This window comes from Cnephaeus nilssonii, assembly GCF_951640355.1.
Source record: "Cnephaeus nilssonii genome assembly, chromosome: 20".
Classification (NCBI taxonomy): Eukaryota; Metazoa; Chordata; class Mammalia; order Chiroptera; family Vespertilionidae; genus Cnephaeus; species Cnephaeus nilssonii.
In genome coordinates, this window is record NC_137091.1 from 36,998,822 (window position 1) to 37,022,650 (window position 23,829).

Sequence of the window (23,829 nt, forward strand, 5' to 3'; positions counted from 1 at the left end):
AGCCTGGCCATGTTTCTCGCCCCCTCCCCCCCCAGAAAGACACGGATGAGGAGGTCCGGGAATTTCTGCATAACAATCTTCACCTTCAAGGAAAGGTAGGTCTCCTTAATCTGCATCTAGGCACATTGGGATACTAGCAACAAAAAGAGCCAACTTATGAGCACTAACGATGTACCAGGCATCGAAAGAGGGACCTTAACTTGTACTCACTTCCCACGGAATTAAGTATGACCGCATTGAAAGGGGCCGGGTAGGCCAGAGCAGCCACTACGGTGCAGGGCCATTCCCCACCCCACCCCACCCCACCCCACCATGCCAGAAACCAGGCAGAGGGAGGGCTTTGCGGACAGGGTAGGGGCCCTCACGCCAGCCCACTGTTCTTCCTCCTCTCAGGTGGAAGGCTCCCCTTCTCTACGCTGGCAGATGGCCCTGTACCGGGGCCTCCCGGGCCGCGAGGAGGACGCAGACGACCCTGAAAAGATCGTGCGCAGAGTCCAGGAAGTGTCCGCAGTGCTCTACCACCTGGAGCAGGTGGGCGGCTGGCCTATGATCTCCTGGCCGGACAAGGAGCAGGCCTTACATTTGTGGGCGGGGCCTGAGGGTGTACCTCGGCTTTTCTGGGAGGGCCAAGGGGTGGGTCTTGAGTCTGTGAGTGGAGCTTGCATGGAACCTTGAGTTTAAATCGAGGCTTAGGCCCAGCCAGTGAGGCTCAGTGGTTGAGCCTTTTTAAAATATTAATGTTTATTGTTGATATTATTACAGATGTCCCTCTTTTTCCCCCCCATTGCCCCTCTCCTCCTGGTTCCCCTACCCCCAGATCTTCACCACCCTATTGTCTGTGTCCATAGGTAATGCATATCTATATATATAAAAGCCTAAGCAACCAAATGACCAAATGACTGAATGACTGGTTGACTGGTCGCTATGACACGCACTGACCATCAGGGGGCAGACGCTCAACACAGGCGCTGCCCCCTGGTGATCAATGCGTTCCCACAGCCAACCTCCTGCGGCCAGCCACCCTCCCGCACTCCCTCCCTCCGGCCAGCCAGCCCTGATTGGATCCCATAGGGCTGGCTGGCCAACCTCCCACAGTCCCTACCCCCAGCCAGCAGGCCCCATTGACCCCGATTGGGCTGCCGGCTAAACCTCCAGCAGCCCCACCTCCCCGCTGGGCCTGCCAACCTTCCATGGCCCCTTCCCTTGCTGGCCAACCTCCTGCAGCCCCAATTGGCACCAATCGCCAGCCAGGCCGAGAGACCCCACCCGTGCATGAATTTGTGCACCAGGCCTCTAGTATGCATATAAGATCTTTGTTTAATCTCTTCCCATCCCCCTACCCTCCTTCCCTCTGAGAATCTTCAGTCTGTTCCATTTCCATGCCTCTGATTCTATTTTATTCATCAGTTTATTATGTTTATTAGATTTCTTATTTGTTTATTTTGATTTTTAGATTCAATTGTTGACAGATATGTATTTACTAGAGGCCCGGTGCATGAAATTTGTGCACTTGGGGGGTCCCTCAGCCCAGCCTGCACCCTCTTGCAGTCCGGGAGCCCTCAGGGTATGTCCGACTGCCAGCTTAGGCCCACTCCCCACAGGGCTTCTGGCCATGAGCCCAGCTTCTGGCCAAGTGGCACTCCCCTTTTGGGAGTGCACTGACCACCAGGGGGCAGCTCCTGCGTTGAGTGTCTACCCCCTGGTGGTCAGTGCACATCATAGCGACCAGTCGTTCCACCGTTCAGTCAATTTGCATATTAGCCTTTTATTATATAGGACTAGAGGCCAAGTGCACAAAATTCGTGCACTCAGGGGGGGGTCCCTCAGCCTGGCCTGTGCTCTCTTGCAGTCTGGGAGCCCTTGGGAGATTCCAACTGACAGCTTAGGCCTGCTCGCCGGTCATTCTGCCACTCGGTCAATTTGCATATTAGCCTTTTATTATATAGGATTGCCTTTTTATTGTTCATATTTTTTATCTTTATCTTTTTCTTCTTCTTCTTTCTCTTCTTAAAAAATACCCTTCAACATTTCATGTAATACTGGTTTGGTGGTGATGAACTCCTTTAGCTTTTCTTATCTGTGAAGCTCTTTATCTGACCTTCAATTCTGAATGATAACTTTGCTGGGTAGAGTAATCTTAGTTGTAGGTCCTTGCTATTCATCACTTTGAATATTTCTTGCCACTCCCTTATGCCTGCTTAGTTTCCGTTGAGAAATCAGCTGACAACCAAGCTCCCTTGTAGGTAACTAACTGTCTTTCTCTTGCTGCTTTTAAGATTCTCTCTTGGTCTTTTGCTCTTGGCATTTTAATAAGATGTGTCTTGGTGTGGGCCTCTTTGGGTTCCCTTGTTTGGGACTCTCTGTGCTTCCTGGACATGTAAGCCTATTTCTTTCACCAGGTAGGGAAAGTTTTCTGTCATTATTTCTCAAATAGGTCTTCAATATCTTGCTTTCTTTCTTCTTCTAGCACCCCCATAATGCAAATATTGGTGCACTTGAAGTTGTCCCAGAGGCTTCTTATACTGTCTTCATATTTTTGGATTCTTTTTTCTTTTTGCTCTTCTGATTGGATGTTTTTTGCTTCCTCACATTTCAAATCATTGATTTGATTCTAGGAATCCTCTACTCTACTGTTGAATCCCTATATATTATTTCTTATTTCAGCCAGTGTATGCTCAATTTCTGACTGGTTAGTTTCCCCTACCCCCTACCCCCCACCCCTTTTTGGAATTCTCACTGAGATCCTTGAAAGTCTCACTAAGTTCCTTGAAGGTCTCATGAAGATTCTTGACTAACCTTATAACGTGGTTTTAAACTCTATATCCAGTAGTTTGCTTTCCTACATTTCTTTCATTGTTGACATGTTTCTTTGTCTCTGCATTTTGGCTACTTCCCTGTGTTTGTTTCTATGTATTGTGTAGAGCTGCTATGTCTCCTTGAGTTGATAGAGTAGCCTTGTGTGGTAGGTGTCCTATAGGGCCCAGTGGCTCAGCCTCCCCAGTCACCTGAGCTGGGCACTCTAGGTGCGCCCCTTTGTGTGCTTTTGCACAGTCTTGTTGTAGTTGATTCTTGATTGCTGTTGGTGTCATTGTGAGGAATTGACCTCCAGGCCAATTAGCTGTGAGGACCAGCTGTGGCTACAATAGAAGAGCTGCTGTGCAGGAGACACCCCTAAGGAGTAGGACTTGCTTTAGTGGGACTTTGGTGCTCACTGAGTCTGCCCCTTGAGTGTGTCACTTACGGATGCATAGAGTTGTAACCTGGTATGGTCTGACACTGACCACTGGGTGCACTGGCTCTTTGGTCTCCAGGGAGGTGCAAAGTCAACTACTGCCTGGGGCCACCTATCTGCAGATTCCTCCTATATGTATCAGTTTTGGAAGTGCCCAAGTGAGGCTCAGCTGTGAAGCAAGGCAGGCTGGTGCTAGTGCTGGGTGTTGGGCGTTTTGCTGATATATTTGGGGCTCCCTGACCCCATTGCAGCTTGTTTGAGAGACTTTAGCAAAGTCTGAAGCCTGAGCAAAGACAGGCCATTCATATGCAAAAGCTACTGCACACAGGTTGGGTGGGGCTGAAAATTGGATGGGGCAGGGTGTCAGGGAATCACCAGGGTAGTGGAGCAAACATATATGGCTGCCAGTCAGCCGTGTGACTGGGGAGGTCCCAACACAGGAACAATGACCCCTGTTAGCACCTCTGACTAGGAGAAAGCCGCCCCTGAGTTCCTGCCCTGATGCCAGACAATCCAGTTCCTCCCCATATGTGTCTGTGTTCCCTAGAGACTTGCCCTGGCACTGGAGCTCAGAGGAAGTGGGACCTTGTAAGTTCAATTTGTGTACAGGGAAGTGCTTTAAGAGGATTAGCTGGGTCTTCAGCAGCCTCCGTGTTACTGAGCCCCAATCCCTGCTGGTTTTTACAGCCCATAGTTATGGGGACTTCTTTTCCCAGCTCTGGGAGCCTAGGCTGGGGGTCTAGTGTGGGGCTGGGACACCTTGCTCCGCACAGGTGGCCTCCACAGAGATGATCTCCCACCCGATTAAAAAATCCACACATGTGGGTGCCATTCCAACCCATTTCATGCCTCTGCCCCACCTACCACTCTCAGGGTGCTTTCTTCTTTATTTCTTTAGTTGTAGAACTTCCATTCAGCCAACTTTCAGGCGGTTCTGGATGATGATTGTTCTATATTTTAGGTGTAATTTTGATGTGGTTTTGGGAGGCAGCGGGTACAAGCGTTTTCCTATGCTGCCATCTTGGTCCCATGAACTAGGAGGTCATGGGTTGATTCCCTGTCAGGGCACATGTCCCGGTTGAGGGCTTGATCCCCAGTAGGGGACATGCATGAAGTAGCTGATGGATGATTCTCTCTCATCATTGATGTCTCTCCCTCTCACTTCCTCTTTCTGAAATCAATAAAAACATTTTTAAGTTGTTTTTTTTTTAAGTCTAACGTTAAGATGAATTATAAATAAATAAATTAAGGCTTAGAATGGAAACTTGAATCAGTGCGCTCAATCTTGGGCCCGGAACAGAACTTTGGTTCAGATTGTAAAGCCTGATGGAGATTACTTGACTCTCTGGGAAGGGCCTTGGAATTGGGGGCGGAGCCTGGGTAGAGACCCTGGGTCTGTGGGCGGGGCCTAGGAGAGAAATTCTGGTCTGGAAGCAGAAACCAGGTCCGAACCTTGACTCTGTCAGTGGAACCAAGGTGTTTCTTTGGCCCTGTTAGTCAGACCTGGGCACAGGTGGGCAGTCTCACTCAGGCTGGAAGTGGGAATCAGGCCAGGGGCAGAGTCTGGGGACATGACATTGTTCTGCCCCCAGGTCGAGCACCCTTACAAGTCCAAGAAGGCTGTGTGGCACAAGCTCTTGTCCAAGCAGCGCCGGAGGGCGGTCGTTGCCTGTTTCCGCATGACCCCCCTGTACAACCTGCCCACGTAAGACACCCCGGGTGCAGGGGACCTAAAGGGACCTCCAAGAAAGGGTGGCTGAGAGGGCAGGAGGATGGAGTGCCAATATGACGGGCTCCTTAGGAACAGTTGGTGAGGCAAATTCCTAAGAGGTCAGAGGAAGCGGAGGAGAGAAGGTCCCACTGTCACTCCACACGTTTCCCTCGCAGGCACCGGGCAAGTAACATGTTCCTGGAGAGGTACAAGGCCACGTGGATCCTGACTGAAGACCACAGTTTTGAGGACCGCATGATAGATGACCTTTCAGTGAGCTGGGGCCTGCCTGGGAGTGTGGGGGCAGAGCTGGATAGGGCTGGGGCTGAGCCTGCCTGTTGTACATCTCCAGGGGTCACCCTTCACATGGAGAGGTATGAGAAAGGTGGCCTCTGGCTTGGGCAGAACCAGGGAAGGGTGCAGGATGTGGGGCATGTAAGAGAGAAAAATCCAGCCCATCAGGGCTACGGGTGAGACAGGAGGGGACTCTGGAAGCCCCTTCCCCAACCCCACTCCTTCCCGACAGAAAGCTGGGGAGCAAGAGGAGGAAGAGGAAGAAGTGGAGGAGAAGAAGAAGCCAGACCCCCTGCACCAACTGGTCCTGCACTTCAGCCGCACTGCCTTGACTGAAAAGAGGTGAGGACCCTTCAAAGGTCTTAGGGAAATGACCCACAACCCCCCTGCCCCCAGCAACCTCCCTGTTCCTCAAGAGAGACCTTCTGTGTCCTAGGGGAGCGGATCTCTCAATGTCTCTTTGCGAGGACTGGCAGGGCCACCGTGTACCACTGTGCAGGCAGAGCACTCACAAGGGCATCTTCGAAGGTTTCACATCACAGGCAATATTGATTTTGACATTTTTAGAAGAAAGCACCTTGCTCGAACAAAATCAGCATGTTATAGGAACGAATCAGCAAATTACGACAAATTTCCAACAGAGGGACGTGTGGAAGGGGGTCCCTTTTCTAGTTCACACAAGGCTGCATATGGGCTAATGACAGTCTTGGGAATAAATGACCAAAGTAATGGTGCTGCTGCTGATAACAGGTGACATTTATCAAGTGCTTATGTGTCAGGCACCATGCTAAGCACTTGACATCTGTATTCTCCCACTTAATCTTCACACTATAAGATAGACACTATTATCAACTCCTTTTCGTGGACAAGGAAATGGCAGCACAGAGATGTATTTTTCTCACATCACATGAAGTCAGGAGGTAGGAAGTCCAGGGCTAGGCAGTGACACAATGACAGTCACGAGTCATTCAGGCTGACAGGCTTGCTCAGGCTTTCTGCACTGCATTCTGAGCTTCTGTCTTGTGGTCACAAAGAGGATGCTAAACTTCCAGACATGACCACGTGCCAGGCAGAAAGAAGGGAAGAGAATTTGTCCCCTCTATGCAAGGCCAAGATCTTTTTATCCAAGGAGAGAAGCCCTCCTTGGTGGGCTTCTGCACAAATCTCGTTGGCCAGAATTCTGGCATCAGGCTACCAATAGCAGCAAGGGAGGCTGGGAAGTTCAGTGTCCTGGGAAAGCAATGACTCTGGAGTTAGACTACCCAGGTGTGAACCCCAGTAAAAGCTGTGTGACCTTGGCCAAGAAGGGTCTTTGTGCCTCCGTTTCCTCACTGGTAAAATGTGGCTAGTAATATACCTACCTAATAAGATTATTGTGAGAATTTATATCTCTCTCTCACTTAGAACAGGGATTAACATAGGGTAAACACTTAATAGGTCTTGGCCATTACTATTATTATTAATACTAGTAGCCCATTTGCAGGAAAATCCTGCAAGCGGCTGTTGAGGCCGCGTGCGCTGCCGCTGCTGCTGCCGCTGCCGCCGCCTTTACAGCCACCACACCTGCACCCGCTTGCCACTGCCGCCCGGCCCGCCCCACCCCACCCGGGCTTTCCCTCTGGCAGCCACCTTGCTTTCCGCTTTTCCTCCCTCTTCCTTCTAAGTTGTCTTCAGTCTTCACTCCTCCCTCTCTCAGCGTATGCAAATTAACCGCCATCTTTGTTGGGTAATTTGCATACTCGCCCTGATTGGCTGTTGGGTGTGGCTTTGGCGGGTGGGCGTGGCTTGGGCGCAGCAAAGGTGCGGTCAATTTGCATATTACTATTTTATTAGGTAGGATTATTAAGACCCAAGGATAAGGTGGTTGGTCATAGTTGTCAGGGTGGTAAGATGGACCCAGAAACTCCATGTTTCCATCACACCATTTTAGCAACCCCAGTGGAAAGGGAATAACTCTACCAATAGCTTCAGCAAAATTCCCCATATGAGTTCCCCTGGACTATCTCTAGCCTGTTCCTGTGGCCAAGCAGAAAAAAAGTACTGATTGGCCCAGTCTTCATCACAGGCCCACTCTGGCAATGGACAATTTACCCTGCGTGAACCACACGGGCTGAGCATGGGGAGGGCTGGCTTTCCAAAGGAAATCTGGAAGCTGCTATAAGACGGGGTTCTCTCCACTGGGTCCTGACTGTCTCCCCAATTACTTCCTCAGCAAACTGGACGAGGATTACCTGTACATGGCGTACGCTGATATCATGGCAAAGGTGAGGCCCTGCCCCCAACCAGGGCAGGTCCCCTTCTCCTCAGCTGCAACGCCTGTCCACTGAAAGGGGTGGGGGTGGGCTGAGGATCGCCTCTGTTCCCCATCATCCCTAACGTATGCCCCATCCTCAGAGCTGTCACCTGGAGGAGGGCGGGGAGAACGGCGAAGCTGAAGAAGAGGTTGAGGTTTCATTTGAGGTAGGTGGAACCAGGAGGTCCTGGAGGAAGGGATGGGGGACACTGACTTCAGTCATCCGCCTTCACTCAGCAGACACTCACAGAGGAGTGCTCTGAGCCAGGCCTGGGCGGGTGATGTTGGGGACACAGCAGTGACCAAGTTAGTCCATTGGGGAGACATGTGCATCACAGACAAGTAACAGCACAGTGTTCACGGTGGTGAAGAGGGAAGCTCAGGCAGGGGGGTCAGGGCTGGGAACGCAGAGCGGCTCAAGGGTAAGTTCAGGGGGCTGTGGAAGCCCACCCAAGGTGCTCCACCCAGCCAGAGGTGCAGGGTGGCAGGAAGGGCTTCTCAGAGGAAGGGATGTCTGAGTAGGGGTGTGCCGGTTGAAGAAAAGGAGAAAGGTGTTTCAGGTAAGGTAACAGCTTTTGCAAAGGCCGCGCAGTGAGAAAGAGCTAGTAAACGTGCAATTGACCCACCTAGTCATCATTAAGGCAATCAGCAAGCATTTCCTGGAGTTTCTTAACCATTTTCATGCCAGGGTTCCTTTTGGCATCTGGTGAAGCCTTTCTCACGATGATGTTTTTAAATGCAGAAAATGAGTTCATAAGAGAGGAAATAAGCATATTGAAGTAGTTATCAAAATACTGCGTTAAAAATTTGTGATACAGTAATGTCTGCACTTCTTTATTAACCTATTAAATAAGATCTAGCAGTGGGTCCAATAGCTACTGTAAGTGATAAGTAGTGGTGAATAAAACAATATTTTGAGATGTCTACAAAAATGTGACATGGAAACATCTGTGATTCTTTTTGTTGTTGTTAATCCTCACCTGAGGATATTTCCCATTGATTTTTATATATTTTTTTATTGACTTTTTACAGAGAGGAAGGGAGAGGGATAGAGAGTTAGAAACATCGATGAGAGAAAAACATCAATCAGCTGCCTCCTGCACACCCCCCACTGGGGATGTGCCCGCAACCAAAGTACATGCCCTTGACCGGAATCGAACCTGGGACCTTTCAGTCCGAAGGCCGACGCTCTATCCACTGAGCCAAGCTGGTTTTGGCTCCCATTGATTTTTTAGAGAGAGTGGAAGGGAGGGGGAGACACAGAGAGAAATATCAATGTGAGAGACACATTGATTGGTTGCCGCCCATACTCGCCCTGACAGGGGGGCCAGGGACTGAGCCTGCAACCGAGGCACATGCCCTTGACCAGAGTCGAACCCGTGACTGCGGACCAATGCTCTATCCACTGTGCCAAACTGGCTAGGGCTCATCTGTGATTCTTATTGATGGCACAACCACGGGTTCTATAATATTGCTCTGTTTTATGGCCTCATCCATAATGGGAAGAAGTGCTACATTTCAGTTAGAGGGTAGTACACATAACCTTTTTCCTCATTTGAGTTCACAGACTTCCCGGATTTTATCCATTGACCCCTGGAAGGTGTGTGGGCCCGGGTTAAGATTGCACATGCCCCGTCCTGCACTAGGTGCCAGAAACAAATGGAAGATTTCAGTCCCAAGAGATAGGGGAGGTTTATGAGTTGAAGGAATGAGCCAGTGACTGGAGCAGGGAGCACAGGGGTGAGGGACAGGGCGGGAGGGTGAGGGGAGGGTTCGCTGGGGAGCCTGGACTCACTTGGCACCATGGGCCTGGCTCTGCTCCAGGAGAAAGAGATGGAGAAGCAGAGGCTCCTGTACCAGCAGGCGCGGCTGCACAACCGAGGGGCGGCGGAGATGGTGCTGCAGATGATCAGTGCCTGCAAAGGTGCCCTCCACAAGCATCCGGCTCCTCCTGAGCACACGCATCCTGTTTGCATTCTCCCAGCCCACATTTCCTGTGGACCCAGCGGCACGCTCCCACCCCTGCATGTCTGTGGTTTGCACGCACACACACACACACACCAGCCCTCGCACGTTTCACTTGCCTTGTGATTTCTTGCTCATCCTCCCGTCACTATCACACTCCACACTCCTCTGACCCTTTCTCTCACATCCCCTGCGTTGGCTGTTTCCTGGTGGATGGAGAACCCCGCTCCCAAACTAAGTAGACCATCTTTTGTTCCCTGCTGCCCCCCACCCCAGGAGAGACGGGAGCCATGGTGTCCTCCACCCTGAAGCTGGGCATCTCCATCCTAAATGGGGGCAATGCTGATGTGCAGCAGGTAGCAGGAGAAGGGACTTGGGAGGAGGGCTAAGAGGGTTAGTAGGTTCCTGTGTGACTACCGTTTCCCCCGTCCTGCCGCCCCCTCTGCAGAAAATGCTGGATTATCTGAAGGACAAGAAGGAAGTTGGCTTCTTCCAGAGTATCCAGGCGCTGATGCAGACATGCAGGTGGGCTCTAGTGTCTATCTTTTAGTGAACCTGTTGGGTGCCACTGTGCCCCTACTCCTGCTACCACTTCTAGTTCCACTCTCTTGGTTCCAGGAACAGAGACCCATTCAGACTAGCTCAGATGTTAGGGAGTTAATTCTAAGCATTCGTGTGCAACAATAAGGAAGGCAACATGCCACCCCATGGATCCAGGCAGGTGGAACTGGAAGGCTGCTGAGAATTCAAGGGGCACCGAGCAGCAGGGAACCTGGGCTCTCTCTCTAGTGACCCCTATTAATGTGGTCCTAAGACTGTCTGCCTTTGTCCTCCTCTTGATGCTGACCCTCTGAAGCTTTTGCCGATGGATGGTGTCTGTACCCTCCTGATTTCAACTGGGACCCATTTCGTCCTTACCCCATATTACTGCACAGCTTCTGCCAACCCTTAGTTTCTGCTTCCTCTTGACCTCTGCTCATTCACGGCTCCCCGTGGCTCTTCACCCGCCACCGTCGGGGGGGGGGGGGCGCTGGGGGGCTCTGGAAGAGGACCTCAGCCCACCTTCCCATCTCCCCTTTCTTCCCCTCAGCGTCCTGGATCTCAATGCGTTCGAGAGACAGAACAAGGCGGAAGGGCTGGGCATGGTGAACGAGGATGGAACTGGTGAGGCCTTCTCTTGGGCTTCCCTCTCCACGGGATTTCTTTTTCCTTCAGGATCTGCCCCCTCCCCCAACACCGCCCAGGGCTCCCTTCCTCCAAGACACCCCCTCTCCAAAAGCATCCCTGGGTCTCCCCGCCCCTGCCCCACGCCGTGGTGCCCAGTCCTGCCCCCAATTCCTCCAGGGTCTCCCCCCTTCCCACCATGATCTCCACCCCTGGGTGCCCTTGTGTCCTGTGTTCTCGCACCCATCACCACGTGGACCCTGCCTCCCACAAGCCCCAAGTCTCCCACCCTGGTTGCTGTTCTCTCATTAATGTCCCTAATCCGGGTTAATCGAGTCTCCTCTTTGCCGTGTTGTGATGTGTTTAACCTTTCTGCCCTGATCCTTGCCTCCTGCCTCTCCACCTCTACCTGTCCATCTCTCTTTCTCTTCCCTCTCCTTTCTTTCCCCGATGCCTTTGCCATCGTTCCCTACTCTCCTCCTGGCTTCCTTCTGTATCCTTATCGCTCTTTCTGTGTGGGTTGTTCCTTTATCCATGTCTGTGTCTTCGTCCCTGACCTTGTGTCACTGTGTGTTTTTCTGTCTCTATCTCCTTCTGTCTCTTTTCCCCCTCTTTTTTCCTGCTTCCTCCTCCCATCCTGTTGGCTGCCCCAGTCATCAACCGCCAGAACGGTAATTTCCCCAGCCCATTCCCCTTGCTGTGCTACTCTGCCACCCCTCCCTTCTCACCCCCATCGCCCCCTTCACCTGGGGGCTGAGGATCTGGGACCTCCAGGGAGGAAGAAATTCTTTCCTGGGTCACTGTACCTGGAGAAAGTCTTGAGAACAGGGTCCAGAGACCAAGATTCCAGTCTCAGATTAGCCACTCACCTACTTTCCACTGGCCTCAGTTTCCCCATCTGTAAAGTAGAAGCTAGAGAAGATGGCAAATGTCCCTTCCCAGATGGATGTTCTCGGACTTCCTGACCCAGATTCACAGCCCCAGGGTGGGGTGATCCCCATTCCCCACCCCCCACCCCCCTACCCCCGCTCTCTGCGCCATGACCCCACCCCACATTGGTGGGGTCTGCAGTCCCCATCCACCAACCAGATTGGTTGCTCCTAGCTTCCACTCTGATTGGTGTGTGTGCAACCTCTGTGCCTGCTCTGATTGGCCCTAGCCTCCCCTCTTTTTCCTCCCCTACAGCCCTTCTTGATGGGCTTATTTCAGATGCTTGTTCTGATTGGCCCATGTTCACACACACACACACACACACACACACACACACACACACTGCTTCTCCTGGATTGGCTGCTTTCAAGGCACCTGAGCCTATTTCAGTCCTATCCCTTTCTGCTCGGAGCCTTTGTGTGAAAGTGATCCCAATCCCCATAATCCATTAACCCTTTGGCCCTGGAGGAGTGCTGAGGGAGGTGCCAGCTGCTTGAACCTTTGCTGGATCAGGCAGACACTCCCAGATGTCACATAATGATGACATCAGAGAGACACTGATGTTGTAGAAAGACACCCAAGGCCCCAGCTTCATGACTCGGAGCCCATCAGGTCTACATCAGCTGTCAGATTCTGAAATCAGGACTCCTGGTGTCATGGATGTCCATGGCCCTCACAGTGTCTTTGAAGTGATGGCTGCTACCCCCCCTCCCTATGCTTTGCGCATGCGTGTGCAGTGTGCATGGGCCCTGTGTGCGTGTGCCATGTTCTGGTGCACCTCACTCCTTCTGGGCCCTGCCCCTTTCTCCACCCAGGGGAGAAGGTCATGGCAGATGATGAATTCACCCAAGACCTATTCCGATTCCTGCAATTGCTCTGCGAGGGGCATAATAATGGTGAGAAGGAGGGGTGGGTGGAGTGGAGAGGAGGTGAGGTTTGGGGACAGTCTGGAAGAGTTGCCTGAGTTCATCTCCAGTTCCCTCCTCCCTTATCAGTGATGACCTCCCTACCTATCCTTATCCCATTGTCCATCATTTACTTTCAGCCAGGGTCAAACTCAATCCACCCACCTTCCTAAATCTCTCTTGAATTTCTGGAATCTAGCCAGAAATTCACTTCCTGGCCAGTCCAAAAGCAATCTATCAGAAACCAATTTGGCCAAAAATCAATTTGCCAAAATGAGTAATTAGCTACTTGCCATTTTTCCACAGTAAAATGTTATGGATTTGAGTAAATGTTATGGATTTCCATACTTTGGTCCTGTACAGGGGGAAAAATCACATGGCATTTTTCAATTAATCTATTACAACTAGAAGCCTGGTGCACGAATTTGTGCACGGGTGGGGTCCCTTGGCCTGGCCGGTGATGGGGCTGATTGGGGCCAGCCAGCCTGGGGGAGGGACCACAGGAGGTTGGCTGGCTGCGGGAGGTTGGTTGTGGGAGTGCACTGACCACCAGGGGGCAGATGCTCAATGTAGGATGTAACAGTCACTTAGGCTTTTATATATATGGATAATTGAACAGAAAATACAGGACAAACGTCACACACACAAAATAACACATAGTAAAAGCAGATAACTCAGGGTTCTTCCACCGTTCGGTCTTTGTGATCCAGTCCTCTGCCTAAATTCTTGCATATTAGCCTTTTATTATATAGCATTGCTTATTAATTTTGCTTATAAAAATGCTTTGCCAGAAGGAATAACTACAGATTCTTTCCTAACGTAAGTGAGAGTTTTTACATTTGTTCTGGTTCCAGGGTGACCAGCAAGTTAAACACATAGTCAGGGAGAAAATAAAACCCCTTGTGGCACACATAGCTTATAACATTAAAGGGACAGCCCAAACTCTGTCCAACAGACATTCTACCCAAAGTCATTTCAGTCCCAAGGGTGTGGTTGTAATGGTGATTATGAAACCACAGACTGCCCAGAAATTAGCCTTCATGACAAGAATAGGAGTAATTATAAATCTAACTTCCATAGAACCTGCACCCTACTTGGCTAGTGCTCTCTAAGGTAACTGATTTGTAAATATCTCTATTCTTCACTCTTTTCAACAAAGGATAAAGCATGATCTATTGCTTTACATTCTCAAAAGCTCTTAGGGCCACAACTATTCTTCAACATTTATTAAATACTCTTCTGCCACATAACTAGGATTTCCTTTCTTTAAATTCAACTAAAGTGGAATCAGTCTTTGGTGTTAAAAATGAATTTTATTCCCTGGATCTATCACTTTTTGGGAATGAAAACATTCTTATGGGTGGGATTTCTTTCTCCCAGTAAATTTGTGATCCAGTCCTCTGCCTAAATTCTTGGATTCATAAACCAGCCCAATCAAATAAGTATTTGAAATCTCAGATGCCTTGCATGTCTTGAGTATTCAGTACAATTCAAAGAAGATAAAGGGTTTGTCTCTTACTTGCTCATGTCTACGACAGCATTCTCAGTTGGCAGAGTTCTTTACGAGAGTGGAGTGCTGTATATCTAACCACTTGTGCATAGAGTCTGATGTAAATGAACACAAAGGAGTTAGCAAACAGGGTTGATGAGAAAAACCTGCTTATAAAATCTTGAATATTTTAGTATACTTTATCTATAATGTGAAACCAGGCAAAATGGACATTTTGCCTGATACAGTGATTGTGAAGTGATTATAGGAAAGTCAAGGGGGGGGAGTAAGACTTTGGAGGGGAAATACCTGTCGAGGGCTGTTAAAGCCATCCTGTGCAACATGACATTGCCATCAACACTGAAAGGACTTCACGGAGCCGCATGTTTGGTCATCTGGCAAATAGGTGGTTCTCAAACTTAAGCGTGCCTGAGAATCAGCTGGAAGCCTTGTTAAAACACAGGTTTCTGGGCCTCACCCCAGGATTTCTGATTCAGTGGTTCTGGGATGGAGCCCAGGAATGGGAATATCTAACAGGGTCCCAGGAGGCGCCGATGCTACTGGTCTGTGGTCACCCTTGGAGAATCACCACTCCAAAGGGCAGCGCTTAACCTCAGCACTTCCTCTGAGGCCCTTTAAGAACAGCTCAACGTTCACTGAGCACTTATGTACCAGTGCTCTCCTAACTCCTTTATGTATGTACGCTGAAGTATTAAAACTCTACAGTAGCTCTAAGGAGTCTAATAAATGTGACCGCCACGTTACCAATGGGAAACGGGCCAGTCTGTACCACACAGAAAGGTTCAATAACTTGCCCGAGGTCACACAGCCCGAGGTCACAATCAACTCCCACTTATCTTCGGGTCTCAGCTCCGAGGTCCCCTCCTCCAGCCTTCCTTGGTTACCCAGGCTGGGCCAGGATCTCCTCTGGGCTCCTATTGTCCCTCTGGGTTTCCCCATCACAACCAAGATCATTCTGCTCAGTATTCCCCACCACCACTCCTGCCACCAATGAACAGTGTATTATTATTATTATTATTATTATTATTATTATTATTATTATTACCACACACTGAAGTAGAGAATGGTCTAGTAAATCCCCAAGTACCCATCACTCAGCTTTAATAGTTACAAACTTTCTGCCATAGAACAATAACTCACGAGAGGTCCTGAACCAGTTTATCACAGAGGTTCTCATCCTAATTGCACATTGGTATGCCTGGGGAGCCTTAAAGAAATACTAAAGCCCAGGTTTCACCCCTGTCCCCCTGCCTCACGTTCTAAGTTAATTGGTCTAGGGTGGGGCCTGAGCATTTGGATTTTTAAAAATGCCTTCGGGTGATTCTAATGTGCAGCCAAGGTGGAGAGGTTGAAAGCTACCGATTCAGTGGGTTGAGATCAGAATTCCTTATAGTTAATGAGACAGAACATATCAGAATGCACAGCACATAGTAAGAGTATGGGAAACTTCTGTTTCAGGTATATGTGGATATAATTTCAGTTTAAACACATGTTCTGGGTCTCAATGGAAAATGAATTTCCTACCATAGATTGCCGTTAGAAAATACTAAAAATTACTACATGAGAATCTAAACTTTACAAGGGCAGGGCCTTTGTTTCCTCTTACTGCTATATCCCTAGGGCCTAGAACAGTGCCTGGCACATAGTAAAGGCCTAGTAAATTTGTACTATCAAAGAATAAGTGGTCAATCTTCGTCTCCCACGAGCATATAGTATACTAGTGGCCTGGTGCACAGATTTGTGCACATTGAAAGGAAGTTAATGAGAAGAAATATTTTAATATCGTTATTCGCCCATTCTCTATAATAGAAGTGTCAACCAAATTCACGATCGACAATGACAGATTCGAAACACACGAGTGCGACTGGTGCCACTGAGAGCTTTATATGTATCGTGCATGCGCGAGTCAACATTTATTCTTAAATTGCCAGTGCGCATCATATGCACTGGCCAGCCAGTCTGTCAGTCAGACGTACGCATGGTTGGTCACTTAGCCTTTTATATATATAGATGTTCAGTAAGTATATATTGAATTAATGAACAAAGAAATTACAGATGCTTATTTCCTCTGGCTTTTGGTAGGTGCTCAATAACTATTTGTGGGATAAATAAATACATAATAACCAACCTTCCATCTCCCCCAGCACATTGTAGACATTCAAAAACCATTTTGGAAACAAATGGAGGACTAAATCTCCATGTGCCCTGCTACACTGTAGGTGCTCCAGAACCATATTTTGGAAAGTAATCAATGAGTAAATGACCCTCTACCACACCTTGCATATTGTAGGCCCTCAACAAATATTTATTATATACATGAATAGATTATCTTCCTCTGCCACACAGTAGATACTTGATAGCTATTAAATTAATGATTATATGCCTCAACATACAATAGGCACCCTATTTGAACACTTACGCATTCATTCATTAATGAACTTCCCAGAGCACATGGTAGATTCTCAATGAATGAATTAACTTTTCATCTTTTTAGATTTCCAAAACTACCTACGGACACAGACAGGGAACACGACCACTATCAACATCATCATCTGCACGGTGGACTACCTCCTGCGGCTGCAGGTGAGGCTGTGAGGGAATCCAGGTGTGACCTGGGTCGGGGACTGGGGGGCCATCGTTGGCCCAGCATCCCCTCACCCTCTGTCGCCCCCCACCCCCCACCCCGCCCCAGGAGTCCATCAGTGATTTCTACTGGTACTACTCTGGCAAGGATGTCATTGAGGAGCAGGGCAAGAGGAACTTTTCCAAGGCCATGTCGGTGGCTAAACAGGTGTTCAACAGCCTCACGGAGTACATCCAGGTAGGGCCCGCCGGCTGCTGGGGCAGAGCGGGGAAGTCGGCCCCGCGCCGCGCCCTCACGCAGCCCTCCGCCCGCAGGGCCCCTGCACCGGGAACCAGCAGAGCCTGGCGCACAGCCGCCTCTGGGACGCCGTGGTGGGATTCCTGCACGTGTTCGCCCACATGATGATGAAGCTAGCTCAGGTGCGGGCCCCTCGGCTTTTCCTCTACCTGCTTCAGGGCACCCCCACGGGCCCGTTCCCAAGTCCCGCCCCACCCAAGTGCTCCCGGCACGTTCCAGGCGGGTTCCCTCCCTGAGGCTCGATCCATCCTCCTTCTGGATTGGCTCTCGGCCTGACCCCGCCCCTTCCTTTGCCACCAATCGGTTGGTTTCCTATCCACACTTCCATTGGTCTGACGTTTGGTCCCGCCCCCTCTGGCCGGAGCTCCTCTAGGATTGGTTGGTGTTCTTTCCTCTCCGATGAGGGTATCCATTCAAACAGCCCTCCGGGAATCGGGTACCCGCAGGCTTCTGGATGAGGGCCTGGGGCTGGAGGAGTGTTTTTGCTTCTTTACTCTGTCTTGCGGCACATGACGTCGTCCATCGTGGGCATCCTGGATGTAATGTCCATCTCCCATCTCCAGAATCTTCGTGCTCCCCTTCCCCACCACTCCCTCCCCTTGGCGGCCTTGTCCGTGTCTCCCGAACACCATATGCATTTGTTCTGCTTCCGTCTGGTAAACAGATCCGAGGCAGCCATAAGGAAACACTGCGCCTGGGCCCAGCTTCTGAAGGGGTCCACCCACCTCCCTAGACATCAGACACACAGCGGTGTGTTTGTTGCAATAGTTTTCCAGCAGATGGCAGTAAAGTATTCTGTATATTATCATTTCCCAGCGGGAAGAGTCTTGAGAGGCCTTTTTCTAATTTAAGGTGCCACCGGTGCTGGCATAAACCCTGTCTGGTGCCGTTCGACTTTTGGAAAGGAGTTAAATTTTGAAATGCAATTGCTCAGTGTCAGTGCAGTTGAAGTCGAATGTGGGTGCAAGCAATCTTAAAATTCTAGAGACTGTTGGTATCATAGTGTAGCGTTGTAGACCCTGCAGAATTAATTCAGAGGGTCAGGTTGCAAAGGCCAGACACCCAATGCAAAGTACTGGCTTACAAGGAAAAATAATGTATCAGTTCCCATCACAGTTCCAAGGCCTGAGGTGATGTCAGCAGAAATGTCTCTCTTGTCTGGCTTCATTCTCAAGCAGGCTCTCCCCAGGGGTTGGAAAAATGGTGCCCTAGGCTTCTGAGCCTCCCATTAACAAGCTCCAGAGGGAAGAGAGCCCCTTTTTCATGGGAGCCCTGGAAAAGACCTGCAGTTCTCTCTGATTGGGTTATTGGGTCACATGCCCATCCTGAACCAATCACCAGGGTCAGGAGAAAGAAGGCTTTGATTGGCCAGATCTGGTCATATGCTCAATTCTAGAACCAAGAAGATGGAGTCACCCTCGCATGCTCTGAGAGTGGAATTAAGAGAAACAAGGGCTGGATTCTGGGCAGGCACCCACCCATCTCAGCACCTTGAGATCCTGGGATTGTTAGAATCTTAGACTCAGAATACAGAGCTTTGGAACTGTGGAAATGTGTTAGGGTTAGAATAAGCAACTTTAGAACTAACATTGGGGTAGAAGGAGCCTCATGTCCCATTTCTCTGCTATCCTCCCCCTCCACCATTTTATTAGGTAGAGCCATATGAAATTACCACTTTGTGGGTCAAAATGGTCGAATATTGGCAATTTTATGTAGCTCAGCCTATACACATATGGACCATGAGGCAGAACTTTGACCATGTTGGAAGCTTTTCTGGGCTTCACATAAGGCACTGTAACAGGGGAGGCAGCACGTCCTTACATTGTTCCCAAACGGCTTACCAGAAAGCACATGGCTGTATCTTCCAGCCTTCTTCCCGAACCCAGAGTCCCACTTTTCCCATCACACATTCATTCACTAACCATGTGCCTTGCACCCATCATAGCCAGACGCAGTGCTGAGCTCCCATCCTTTCAGATACTCCCATCCCTTATTTGTGTCTCTGACCCAGTACTTGCCCCTGCCTGTCTCTGTCTGTCTCAGCCCCAAGAGTCTGCTCTCCAAGCCCCATACTCCTCCCAGTCCTTGTCTGCCAGCCCTTGCCCCTACATATCACCTGTTGGGCCTGCTTCTTCCCAAATGTCAATCCCATCCCCACACTTTTGTCTCTCTACCCTTTCCCCTGCTTCCGAGGAACATGTCTGGACTCGGGTCCCCTCGGAGGTAAGAGGGGAGGAAAAAGATGTCTTAGGCCCTGCTGGGTGGTGAGGAGGAGCAGAAGCAGCTGGAGATGGGGGAGGTGTCTCTGCAGAGACCAGTCCTCATACGGCTGTGGTGTGGGTCTCTAGGACTCGAGCCAAATCGAGCTGCTGAAGGAGCTGCTGGACCTGCAGAAGGACATGGTGGTGATGCTGCTGTCACTGCTGGAAGGTACACACCCGGGGCAGGGGAAGGCGGCTACAAAGCTGCAGACCCTAACCTTCGACCCCATCTGATACCATGTCGATATCAATGGGTTGATTAAGAAGTCACATTAACAAGCTCAGCAGACATTTATTGAGAACTTATCATGTGCCAGGTCCTGGCTGTACATACATTAGTTTATTGAATCCCCAGAAAAATCTTTTTAAAAAAATATATATATTTTATTGATTTCAGAGAAGAAGGAAGAGGGAGAGAAAGATAGAAACATCAATGATGAGAGAGAATCATTGATCAGCTACCTCCTTCGAGCCCCCCACTGGGGATCAAGCCCACAACCTGGGCATGTGCCTTGACCAGAATCGAACCTGGGACCTTTCAGTTCGCAGGCCGACGCTCTATCCATTGAGCCAAACTGGCCAGGGCCCCTAGAAAAATCTTAATAAGGTAGATGGGCTGGACACTTTTTAAATAACCTAATAGTCAGTTATTTTGTTTCTAAACATATCAGTTATGTGTTGCAGCCTAACAAACATCCCACAACTTAGCAGACTTAAAAACAACCACGATTTCCCAGCCAGAGGGCACAGTTGTTTATCGTCCTGTGCACGGTTCTCAGTGAGGGCACATATCGGGGTTCCAGGGTCAGTCCCCATCTGGGCGCGTACAGAAGGCAACCAATGGATATTTCTCTATACATCGATGTTTCTCTCTCTCTCCCTCTCTCTAAGCATATCCTCCAGTGAGGATTAAAAAATAATAATAAAATAAAAAACAGGAGAACACCTATAATTTATTATTGATTAATGAAACAATTTAACCAGTCAACAGACTGTTTTCTATGGAGGTCATAAAGCGTGTCCTCGTTCGTTTACATGGCTGCATAGTACTGCATTGTATGGGTGACAGTGATTCATTTAACCACATTCCTATTGGTAGATATTCAAGTTTTTAAAAATATTTCACTACAATGTTGTAATGATTAATCCTCTTAGAGTTTCAGGTTCTTTGGTAACTAAGCATTAACTTTAAAAATCAGAAGGCTTTCTTTAAACGTCAGATTTCCCGCTTTTCTTGAAAAAAAAATGAAAGATTTGGTGACCCTGGGTTCACAGTCTCACCTGGCAAAAATTAGCTGGACGGAATTAAATAGCTGAGTTATATCGGTTAAATCTTCCGATTTTGGTGACTGTGCTATGATTATATGTGTCTTTTAGGACATATCCAATGAAATGCTTGGGGGGAAGGCCTCGTGCCTGCAGCTTACCCTCAAATGGTTCAGGGGGGAAAGAGAGTGGGAAGAGTATAAAGCACAAAAGCAAATGTGGCAAAATGCAAACAATTGTTGAATCTGGAATATATGAGGGTTCCCTTGCACTACGGCACCTTTTATGGAAATGTGAAATGATATTAACATTGAAAGGTGCAAGAAGAAGCTGGAGCCAGCTTGCTTTAGAAGGCAGTGTGAGATCCCAGTTTACCACAGTCTCCACCTCTCCCTGCTATATTACCTGTGGCCGGCCTCACTCATCTGGGGACCTGCTTGGCCTCTGTGGGCTAGTGGAAGGCTTCAGTGTGTGAACTCTGAAGTCATGCATTTCTGGGTTCAAACCCTCCTCACCCCTTTACTGGCCGTGTAGTCCTGAGTGTGTGACTTTCCCTGAGTCTCAGTTTCCTCACCTGTAAAAACGGATAGTAGCATACCTCCCTTACAAGGGTGAGATCATGCCAGCACAGCATCTGTCACCTGCATTAGCTTTTGCCGTCGTTACTTTATTGATGGCTCCTTCAGCTCTCCGGGAGGTGGACAAAGACAGGATCAGCTAGGTTGGCACGTGATGCTGGTTGAGATCAGGAAGTGAGCCATGCCCTTGAAGGGGAGGCTTGGGTGCTGGCCGGGGAAGCTTCCTCCAGCACAGTGGATCCTGGGGAGCTATGGGAAGCTCTTGAGCTGGAGAGGGAAGCGAGCCATGGGACTCCAGAAAGGAGGCTCTGCTGGACCACACTGACCTGGGGCTGTCTGCAGGGAACGTGGTGAACGGCATGATTGCCCGGCAGATGGTGGACATGCTGGTGGAATCCTCATCCAACGTGGAGATGATCCTCAAGTTCTTTGACATGTTCCTGAAACTCAAGGACATCGTGGGCTCAGAGGCCTTCCAGGACTATGTCACTGATCCCCGGGGCCTCATTTCCAAGAAGGACTTCCAGAAGGTGAGTGCTGGAAAGTAGCTGGGTGGGGGTGCCAAATGCCAGTCATATCCTTCCTGGCTACCTGCCTTGGGCAAGAGACTTCTCGGCAAGCCTCAGTTTCCTTATTTGTGAAATGAGATACATCAGCCCTTGGGATTGTTTTCAATGTGAAATATAATAACACAAATGAGAACCATTATTTTATTATCATTATAAATAGTTATAATATTACTAGAGGCCTGGTGCACGAAATTCGTGCACGGGTAGGGTCGCTAGTGGCTGCGTCTGCTGGCCAGGGCCTCCCTTCCCACACTGGCCGGCCAGGCCCCGCCCCCTGGTCGAAATCCTGGTTGAACTCCCGGTGGAGGGGACAATTTGCATATTAGGCTTTTATTATATAGGATTATTATAACAGATAGAGATCAGCTATTTAGCTGGTAAACATCTACTGAGTTTCTCCTCTGTACCATGGACACAGCATGATGGAGACAGACACAATTCTGCCTTCATGAAGTTTATAGTCGTATGACATAGGCAGTCACCAGTGAAACATGGCAAGTCTAAATAGTGAGGCTGTTAGGAGGGAAATGCAGAAATCAGCTTCATCCAGGAGCCCACTCATCTCCCTCTGTCCACTCCATCCCAGCTGTATCCTCTCTCTCCCTATGTAAACCCAGCTAAGTCACTTGTCTGCTCTGAGCCTCAGTTTCTTCCTCTGTGAAATGGGGCTGAGATAATAACATTAACTATCTGACAGGACTGCTGGGAGGGTGGACAGTGCCTGGAACACAGGAGCACTCAAAAGGTGTTAGCTACTATTTTTGCGGGCATACCTTGGAGATATTTCCGGTTTGGTTCTAGACCACAGCAGTAAATTTAATATCGCAATAAAGCAAGTCACAACTTTTTTTAGTTTGCCAGTGCGTATAAAAGTTACGTTTACACTGTACTGTAGTTGGTCAAGTGTGCAATAGCATTACGTCTAAAAAACAATATACCTACCTTCTTTTAAAAATACTTTGTTTCTAAAACATTGCTAACTATCATCTGAGCCTTCAGCAAGTCATAATCTCTCTTTTTTAAAATTGATTTTAGAGAGAGGAAGGGAGAGGAAAAGAGAGATAGAAACATCAATGATGAGAGAATCATCAATCAGCTGCCTCCTGCATGCTCCCCATGGGGGGAAGGCAGGGATTGAATCCTGACTGGGAATCGAACCGTGACCTCCTGGTTCATGGGTCGAAGCTCAACCCCTGAGCCACACTGGCTGGGCACAAGTCATAATCCTTTGCTGGTAGAAGGTCTTACCTTCAATTTATGAAAAAACGGTATCTGCAAAGTGCAATAAGGTGAGGTACACCTGTACTATTATTACTGCCAAATCATTTCCATCACCATTTCATTAACTTTTTCTTTTGAAATGATTTCAAGTTTATAGAGAAGTTGCGAAAACAGTACATTGAATTCCTGAATACACTTCCCCCAGATTGCCCAAATGTTAACTTTTTAAAAAATATATTTTTATTGATTTCACAGAGGAAAGGAGAGGGAGAGAGAGATAGAAACATCAATGATGAGAGAGAATCATTGATCGGCTGCCTCCTGCACGTTGGGGATCGAGCCCCCAACCTGAGCATGTGCCCTGTCCAGGAATTGAATTGTGACCTCCTAGTTCATAGGTTGACACTCAACCACTGAGCCATGCCAGTCAGGCAAATGTTAACTTTTTACCACATCTGTTCCATTATGATTCCCCTTGACCTCTAAATACCTTAGTGTGTATGTCCTGAGAACATGTTCATTCTCTTACGCAACCACAGAACAATTATGCAAATCAGGCAGTTAACACTGGCGTAACGCTGCTACCTACAGAGCTTATTCAGTTTTCATTCATTTTTCTTCCCTGTCAAGGATCAATCCAGGATCAGGGATTGCTGTTAGGCACCCTGTCCCTTCAGCCTCCTTCAGTTGGGAACCATTCCTTGGTCTGTCTTTGTCTTTCATGCCCTTGACACTTTTGAAGAACAAAGGCTAGTTGTTGTATACCATGTCCCTCGGTGTGGGTTTGTCTGAGTTTTCATCATAATTCAATTCCGGTTACACATCTTTGGCAGGAATGTCAGAGACATGGTGTGTCCTTCTCAGTGCGTTGTATCAGGAGGCACATGATATTAGTTCTTCCATTACTGTTGGAATTAGCGTGACTCCCTTGGTTAAGGTGGTGTTTACCAGGGTCTCCACTGTAAAAAGACTATCATTCCCTTCAGTATCGTGTGAGGGCCAGCTATGAAGCTATGGAAATATCTTGTTCACCCTCTAGAGCAGGGGTC

The 23,829-nt window shown here is 48.9% G+C and overlaps 1 protein-coding gene across 1 annotated transcript in view; it reads left to right on the forward strand.

The window, feature by feature from the left end:
• Window positions 1-23,829, forward strand: part of RYR1 (ryanodine receptor 1) — a 124,190-nt gene that overhangs the window by 75,088 nt on the left and 25,273 nt on the right. Inside the window, exons 71-87 of the mRNA XM_079800423.1 lie at window positions 36-95; window positions 394-531; window positions 4,825-4,937; window positions 5,120-5,216; window positions 5,470-5,579; window positions 7,450-7,501; window positions 7,632-7,697; window positions 9,355-9,454; window positions 9,772-9,851; window positions 9,944-10,020; window positions 10,586-10,659; window positions 12,405-12,485; window positions 16,499-16,587; window positions 16,697-16,825; window positions 16,903-17,007; window positions 19,234-19,315; window positions 21,333-21,520. Coding sequence (XP_079656549.1) covers window positions 36-95; window positions 394-531; window positions 4,825-4,937; window positions 5,120-5,216; window positions 5,470-5,579; window positions 7,450-7,501; window positions 7,632-7,697; window positions 9,355-9,454; window positions 9,772-9,851; window positions 9,944-10,020; window positions 10,586-10,659; window positions 12,405-12,485; window positions 16,499-16,587; window positions 16,697-16,825; window positions 16,903-17,007; window positions 19,234-19,315; window positions 21,333-21,520 — 1,641 coding nt within the window. The remainder of the gene's footprint in view (window positions 1-35; window positions 96-393; window positions 532-4,824; window positions 4,938-5,119; window positions 5,217-5,469; window positions 5,580-7,449; window positions 7,502-7,631; window positions 7,698-9,354; window positions 9,455-9,771; window positions 9,852-9,943; window positions 10,021-10,585; window positions 10,660-12,404; window positions 12,486-16,498; window positions 16,588-16,696; window positions 16,826-16,902; window positions 17,008-19,233; window positions 19,316-21,332; window positions 21,521-23,829) is intronic.